Below are 8381 nucleotides of genomic sequence, written 5' to 3'. Positions count from 1 at the left end.
CTTGATAGGATCGATTGAGCTTTTCCGATAATCCATAGAATAAACAGTCATCCGAGAAAGCATCTTCATCTTCAAATTCTTCGTCCTCAGATTTAACCTTTCTTTCTTCCGTCATCACTTCTTCAACTCTGGGTTCAAAACCCTTTAAAACATCGCTCTCATCTATTTCTCCCTCATCGAGCTCAAACTCTGAGAATAGGGGCTTTGGAGCAAAAATCTCTGACAGAAGATCCCTTTAAGTTGTAATGACTTTGCTTAGGAGATCTTTTTTTAATGTTGATTGCTCCCCCTGAGTTGGAAACCTCTTCTCAGCAGCATTTTTGATCTTAAAAGCACTCTTTCGTCAATCCTCTCTTCTTCATCCTTTTTTTCCCGAATCTCATTTCCAAACTCATCACATTCAGAGTTAGCTGTTTGAAAAACATCCTGAATTAAGTTCACAGTTGCAGCTACATTTTCTTGCTCCACCCATTTCTCCCCCTCAGTTGTGTTATCCTTCAGAGCTGGGGTTGATTGAGCAGGCAAGATCAAGATAGGGATCTCTTGAGATGATAGTTCTGAAACGGACACTTGCTTGTTTACTGAGGTCTTTGGCCCAGTACTGGCAAGCGCTATTTTAGTGGAGACAGGGATTGGCGCTTGCTTGCTAACGGAGATCATTGGCTCAGTATTGGAAATTGCCTTTCCCTTTCCAGAATAAGAGAGATATTACTCCTCGAATTCCCTTAAACTAGCGAATGATGCCTATTGAAGTTCAAGTTGTTCGGAAAAACGTGCAATCTGATGATCCCTAACAGACAGTTCATTCTTGATATATTGATCCTTGAGAGCCAGTTTTTCTTTGAGATAGCTATCTTTAAATGCTAACTGCTCTTCAAGGTAAGATTTTATTACATACTGTGACATGTCTATAGGTGTTGTTTGGGAGGTAGGTGTCTCACGAATTTCTCGCAGTGTATCACTCAACACTCTGTCACTCGGTTTAGGGACTTGTGTTTAACTCACCCTCACGGATACACTCCGCTCATAGCTCCGACACTAGAAAATGTACATGCAAAAAACACTGGAGCCATCCTTGAGGAGCTCAGTAGTGGTGCAATGGGAATTCGTGAGTCCCGATCCTTGTTCAGGATAAGTTGCATGTCATCATGAGATGATTGGTCCAAAGTTAGAATCTCTGGGAGGATCACTGAGGTCGTCATATATGGCATCTGTTCCTCAGCTTCCTCTAGGTGTTGGTGAAGACACTTTCCTCATAGGATCACTAGTTGAATCTGGTTTATCACCAATGGGTTGCCGATCCGTACCTATGTCGGATCCCCTATCCGCGGATGCATCCAAGTTTATTAGTCCTTGGGAGGAAGTGTTGTGCTAGATGTGGCAGCAATTGCAGCACTCTCTCCTAACACCTGTGAAGGTAGTTGATCCGTTAAAGGACCTTGAAAAGGATATTCTAACAGTAATATGGTTAAATTCACTATTTCCGTCAATACTTCCACACCAAATAGTGCTCTTCTAATCGTATCATTTAAATCTTCAAGAGCTTGAATATTTGAGAGTTTGTTTGACTCATTACAGGATGCCGTGGCCGATGGGCGAATTTTAATAGACCCACCTTGTTGAGAAGATGGATCTAGTAAATGTTCATGTGCCTTTTCAGCCATTATATCCTTTTGGGAAGATACATGGGAGGTTACAGTTGTCTCAGGGGGGGTACTGCTTCGCTTCGCTGGGGATAGAGTTGTGGGTTCACTCCATGTACCTTCCTTATTTGCTACATTGTGTGCAGTTTCTCCCTCTACACTCACAGGATCACTAAGCTCCAAGGTTTGGTCTAAGAGATTTTGAGATGTGTGTATTGGCTCTAGAGGGTGGTTATTAATTTGCATTAAAAACACTCATTTCCTCCTGATAGTAATTGCTCTTGAGCAAGTTGTGTGTGAAATTCAGCAAGATTAAGTGAATCAATATCAATTAAATCATCAAAAGTAGTGCTCATTGAAGATTCATTCATACCTGTGAAGTCTGGCTTGTAAAAATTTGTTTCTGACTGATTTGGCTCAGCTTCTACTTGGTGTTTAGCAGCTTCAGGTTGGGAAAACTTTTCTCTCTGTTTAGCAACTACAAGTTCATGGTTAACATTCATTGATTGAGCATCAGAATTAGGCTGATGATCTACTTCATGTTCAGCCTCTGCTCCTGCAACATCCTCATTCACAACATCAAGGTCTTGATTCTTAGGGAATTGATCTTCTTCAGACTCAGAGACAGGTGCTTTCAACAATAGGATTCAAAGAATTATTACATGAAGTCTGTCACATAAATGGGGTTATTGTTAGAATAAGGAGTCTTTCTTATCAGGGCAGCCACCAGTTTAGAGGTCAATTCTGCATATGGTTCCATGTCTTCACTGAGAACTATTTTTTCTGAGCTTCTGTGAGCTTACCATTTAGAACAATTTGGAGAAACCTGACATAGAGAATGTGTTCTTGGTGTTGAGCCTGTTTCTCCATAATTTCTCTCATGAACATCCGCCTAAAGTTGATTCGAAGATTACTAGAAACAGCTACACCAACTACCATCATGAATTATGTTATTCCATGAAATCCAGTAGTCTTGGGAGATAGATAGAAGGATAGAATACTAAAGAATAAGTTCCAGGGGTTTGTAAGATGGCTCTTGTTGAAGTGTTTGGGAAATGTGTCATTTGACATGGTTCTGTGGATGTCTCTGAAGAAATTAATCAGTTCCCCTTCATCTGGTGACAGATCAAAATTATCTCGAGGAAGTTGTAGATGTTCATTAAGTTCATCCTCAGTGATTTGTATTATTTCATCACCAATGAGAAATGAGAATCCTACCCTGATGTCATCTAATATGTCTTATGCTATAGTAGTGAATGTGTCTGAGGAGCTCAACATTCAGTTGGACATTAGTAATCAAAGCATAATGCACAATCGAATGCTCGTTTAGAAAATGAATCCATTTCTCAAAATCACCTAACTGAGTTGGATCACGTTTTATAATCGAGATAAAATTTGTTTTTAAAATCTTAATATTATTTCCCTTTTTTAAAAAAAATGAGAGTAAAATTTTCGATTACAAAATAAATTGATCGTGCATGAAAATTAAAGCAATTAACTAATATCAATCACACAAAATAGTAGATCAATCTCTGACAACATCTTGATAGCACAGGAATTATTTCGGGGTTATGATCGAGAAACAGGGGTATCCCGTTGTGCACTCAAAATTGATCTTCATAAAGCTTTTGACTCCCTCAATTGGGACTTTATCACAACCACTTTAAAGAAGTTTGGTTTCTCTACTAAGGTGCTAGGTTGGATCCAACAGTGCATTATGACAACAAGGTTTTCTGTAAAGTTGAATGGTGTAGCACATGGTTATTTTAGAGGAAGCAAGGGTGTTCGCCAATGTGACCCTATATCCCCTATGTTTTTGCTTTATGCATGAATGTTCTCTCTAGTTTATTACTTAAAACGCCTCCTCAATTTAAACACCATTGGAAATACAAGGAACTTGGCTTGTCTCACCTATTTTTCGCAGATGATGTGCTTTTTTTGCTAGTGCGAACAAGGTCTCTATTGGTCATATTATGACAAGCATTGAGCAGTTTTCTAACACTACGTGAAAAACTGGAATAGACATCACACTTTTTACATCAATTACAAAAAAACCGATGTAAAAACAATTTTGGACAACAGTTGCTCTCAAACCGATGTGAAACAGCATTATTCACATCAGTTTCATGGCCGACCGTTGTATATAACTGCTTTTTAAAAAATTAAAAAAACACGGAACAAATTGTTCCGCCTTAACAACTAAAAAACACGGGGGAAAATTTTAGTTAAACAAAATTCATTTCCCCCCTTCTCTCTCACTACTCTCCCTCCCCGACCTCTCTCTCTCTCTCGGTACACTCTCCATCCCCGACTTCTCTCTCTCTCTCTGTCTCTATCTCCGTCTCCGTCTCTCACCTCTCAACTATCACTCTCCCCTCTCTTTCATCTCTACCCGTTACAAGCCCTAAAACAAAGTTAAACCCTCTAATTATAGATCGAGCAAGAAGGTTGACATGCAGCCCTGAGAAGTGTTCATATAACCCGAATCAAGCAAGTTTTACACAAATCGAGCTCTGTTTCACCGAAATCGAACCCTAATTTGTAAGTGTATTTTCAATTAAATTTGATTTTTTGGGACTTTTGATTGGTGTGTGTGTGTCTTATAGTCAGATTATTACTGAATTTGTGTATCTTTGTGAATTGATGTGTATGCATTGTTTTTACTTGTGTGAAATGGGCCTTTGTTGATATATTTGTGCCAATGTTATTTAAAATGATTGTAAGCCTCTTTCTTTTCTGATTGTATGTTTTGAAATGTGTATGTATTTTAGTAATCCTCTTTCTATTTTGATTGTCTGTTTATGCTGATATGGGGCTTTACAATTTTTTTTATTTATATGAACTGTGCAATTTATGGAAGGCAATTGTAACCATGATAATTTAATAACTGCCATTATCCGAATAAAATTATACGTAGTTATTATATACTCAAGAAAATGATTAGGTGTTAGTTAATTATGAATTTTTATTTAATATTTGAAATTATGGTCAGGTAGGTTATATGGATAAGTCATGGATATCTGCAGATAGGGATTCATTAGACTATGAAATTGGGGTTGAAAAGTTTTTGATATTTGCTGAAGAAAACTATAAGGATCCTAAGATGATACCCTGTCCATGTGCACGTTGCTGCAATTTTAAGAAATTCTCGGTAAAAATCATTAGGGGGCATCTATATGAAAAGGGTTTTAGTTTAGGGTACATCGATTGGATTTGGTATGGAGCTAAAGCTAGCTGTAGGTCATCGGCTGGTAGCACTAATGCCACCTCCGTGTTCGGAAAATATTGAACAGAACGTTGAAGAAAATTTTGCTGCATCACAGGTCGGTGATATCGGTGAAGCAGCATATAATAACCGGGGTAATTTGGGTGATGATTGTGATAAGGATTCAGAGGAGTTTAAGAGGTTTTTGGCCGATGCCGAGCAACCTTTGTTTGAATGCAGCGATTCTAGTAAATTAGATTCGATGCTCAAGTTACATAACTGGAAAGCAAGATTTGGTATTAGTGAAAGTGCATTTACGTATTTACTTTCTTCCGTTGGCTCCTTACTTCCTAAAGATCACGTCTTGCCAAGTAATGCATACACGGCTAAGAAAACCCTATCCGATTTAGGTCTTGAATATATTAAGATCCATGCATGTCTGAACGAATGTATTCTATATAGAGGTGTAAATTCTGATTTTGTCGAGTGTCCCAAGTGCCACATATCTCGCTGGAAGTTAGGCAAGGATGGTAAAGTGAGAGTTAATGTCCCGGCTAAAGTTATGTGGTATTTTCCAATCATTCCAAGATTTAAATGGATGTTTAAGTTGAATTCTACCGTTGAGCTTCTGACTTGGCATGCTAACCAAAGAATTCAAGAAGGGCAGATGCGTCATCCAGCCGACTCTCCTTCATGGCGGAATGTCGATTATAAATGGCCAGAATTTGGTAATGAGCCGAGAAATCTTCGATTAGCCATGGTGGCGGGTGGTATAAACCCCCATAACAATGGCATGAACAATAGGTATAGCTGTTGGCCAGTAGTGTTGACTAACATATAACCTTCCTCCGTGGTTGTGTATGAAAAGAAAGTTCTTGATGTTAACAATATTAGTGTCTGGTCCGCAAGAGCCAGGTAATAACATTGACATCTTTTTGCAACCACTTATTGATGATCTCAAAAAGTTCTGGAAAGAAGGTGAACCAGATGTGTACGACGCTCATACTAAATCTTCTTTCACTTTGAGGGCAATATTAATGTGGACAATAAATGATTTTCCCGCTTATGGGAACTTGTCTGGTTGTGTCAACAAGGATTATATGTGTTGTCCAGTTTGTGGCGATAATACCGTAGCCAAGTATTTACCTCATACCAATAAAATGTGTTTTCAAGGCCATCGTCGATATTTACCTAGGAATCATCCTTATAGGAGGAAAAATACGGCTTTTAATGGTGAGCAAGAGTTAGGAAATGCTCAACAAATCCTTTCTGGAGAAGAGGTGTTAAGGCAGTAGGAGCGGATTAAATTTGCTTTCGAGAATGCAGTAAAGAAGTCCAAAAAGGTCGACTTTCCATGGAAGAAAAAGTCAGTTTTCTTTGAGTTAGAATATTGGAAGTTTCATCATGTTCGTCACTGTCTCGATATTATGCACGTCGAGAAGAATGTGTGTGACAATCTTATTGGGACACTCCTAAATATGAAATTTAAAACTAAAAACAGCGAGGCCTCCTGACTTGATATGGTTGAAATGGGCATTATGACAGATTTGGCTCCACAAAAAGTAGGAGCACGGAGAACGTAACTGCCCCCTGCTGCTTATACTCTTTCAAAGGAAGAAAAAAGAAAACTGTTAAAGTCATTGTCATCAATGAAACTTCCCTATGGACATTCATCAAACATTAAAAATTGTGTCTCAATGCCTGATATGAAGTTATTTGGGCTAAAGTCTCACGACTATCACATACTACTTCAACAGCTGCTCCCAGTTGCAATTCATGGAATTCTCCCAAAAAATGTCCGGGTTAGCATCATTAGGCTGTGTTTCTTTTTCAATTCTTTGTGCACTAAAGTTGTCGAGGTATCAAAATTGGATAAATTACAGTCAGATATAATATTAACCTTGAGCGAGCTGGAGAAAATATTCCCTCCCTCTTTTTTCGATGTAATGATACATATTACGGTTCACTTGGTTAGAGAATTGCGTTTGTGTGGTCCAGTTTTTTACAGATGGATGTATCCATTTGAACGGTTCAATAAGGTGCTGAAAAGTTATGTGCGAAACTGTTTATATCCGGAAGGTTGTATAGCTGACAGCTATATCGGAGAAGATTCTGTAGAATTTTGCAGCAAGTTTGTTCGGCAGAGTTGCACAACTGCAGGTCTTCCGAAGGACAAAGCCAAACTTGATGGTCCGTTATCTCCTGTAATAATAAAGTCAGTCGAAGAAAAAGAGCGAGATGAGGCACACCTACATGTTCTTCAAAACAACTCGGAAGTGTATCCATACATCACGTAAGTTAAATTAATTAACCCTTGTCTCAATCTTCTTTTAGCGAGTATTTATGGTATTTCCTTATCAATACTTTTATTTCTAGGATGCACAAGGAATTATTAGAAGAAACCTATCGAGGGAAAAAAAAGACCGTGTAATGGCTAATCGGAGAGCACAATCGGTTATTTTCTAGTTGGTTTGAAAAAAAGGTCAGTGAAATGATAAGGAATGGAGAAGATGTTCCTGAAACGATAAGATGGCTTGCAGGCAAACCGTCTTTTTTTGTATTGACTTATGAAGGCTTTCTCATTGATGGGGTTCAATATTTCACAAAAGACCGAGATAATGCGCGGGTGGTCCAAAACAGTGGCGCGTCTTTAGTTGCTAAGACTGTCCAAGTGAGTAGTGCCAAGGATTTAAATCTCGTGGAGAGCGATATGACATTTTATGGCGTTATTGAAGAAATTTGGGAGTTGGATTACCGTGCATTTAAGGCTCCGTTGTTCTTGTGCAGATGGGCAGATAGCGATAGAGGTGTCAAGTTCGACGATCTCGGCTTCACACTTGTGGACCTTAGTCGATAAGGTCACAAAAATGATAAGTACGTATCGGTTGACCAGGTCAAGCAAGTTTTCTATGTCGACGATCCAGTCGATATTACCTGGTCAGTTGTATTAACTTCCACGAATCGAGATTACCATGAGGTGTATAATGACGACGATTTAGGGGACACAACACTGGAAAATCCTCCATTATGCTCTCAAATCCTTAAAGTAGATGTCCTAGTAGATGTAGATGATGATGCAGATGAGCCTAGTCTTGGAAATCAACGAGAGGATGTCGAGGGAATTTGGATTAGAAAATGATTACATTTTGAATTTGGATGTCGATGTATTTATAATTAATTTCGATATTTGTATTATTGTGAGAGACAGAAGTATGCTTTTGGGACATGTTTAAAATTGTACTTTTGCTAAACCCTGGATAATTTGTGTTTGATTTTTAGTTGTTTCATAGTTACAATGCATTTTACATTTGTTACATTCGCGTTATTTCTAAATAATTTTCTGCTCTGTATTTTATTTATTTTTTTATGTTTTACTATAATGTATTTAGAACGCTTATTCCCACTGTTGATTATTATATATAGCTAATTATGTACACCATGTATTTCAGGAATTGCAAGCACAAGAATGGGGAAGAAGAAACCCAGAACACTGATATCTAAAAAAGCAGTGACAGAGGAGGGCGGTGAGAAAA

At 38.3% G+C, this 8381-nt stretch overlaps 1 protein-coding gene across 1 annotated transcript; it reads left to right on the top strand.

Moving 5' to 3' along the window:
• Positions 1-4861: 4861 nt before the first annotated feature.
• LOC141714884 (uncharacterized) lies at positions 4862-7987 on the top strand. Its single transcript, XM_074518380.1, has 5 exons — positions 4862-5618; positions 5743-5986; positions 6857-7141; positions 7315-7687; positions 7742-7987. Exons 1-5 carry the CDS (start codon positions 4862-4864, stop codon positions 7985-7987), a joined length of 1905 nt encoding a protein of 634 aa, XP_074374481.1.
• Positions 7988-8381: the final 394 nt, after the last annotated feature.

Source organism: Apium graveolens, chromosome 3 (assembly GCF_009905375.1).
Source record: "Apium graveolens cultivar Ventura chromosome 3, ASM990537v1, whole genome shotgun sequence".
NCBI classification, from domain to species: domain Eukaryota; kingdom Viridiplantae; phylum Streptophyta; class Magnoliopsida; order Apiales; family Apiaceae; genus Apium; species Apium graveolens.
The sequence above is the reverse complement of the archived record's forward strand: the minus strand, read 5'-3'. Positions and strand labels throughout refer to the sequence as shown.

Bases quoted from the DNA above. Each gene is read 5' to 3' on its own strand.
- LOC141714884 (XM_074518380.1), top strand. From the start codon at position 4,862: ATGGAGCTAAAGCTAGCTGTAGGTCATCGGCTGGTAGCACTAATGCCA. The intron at 5,987-6,856 runs GTATTTACCTCA...AGTTTTTTACAG, and splicing joins GGCGATAATACCGTAGCCAA to ATGGATGTATCCATTTGAAC. The intron at 7,688-7,741 runs GTGGACCTTAGT...TCGGTTGACCAG, and splicing joins ACGATCTCGGCTTCACACTT to GTCAAGCAAGTTTTCTATGT.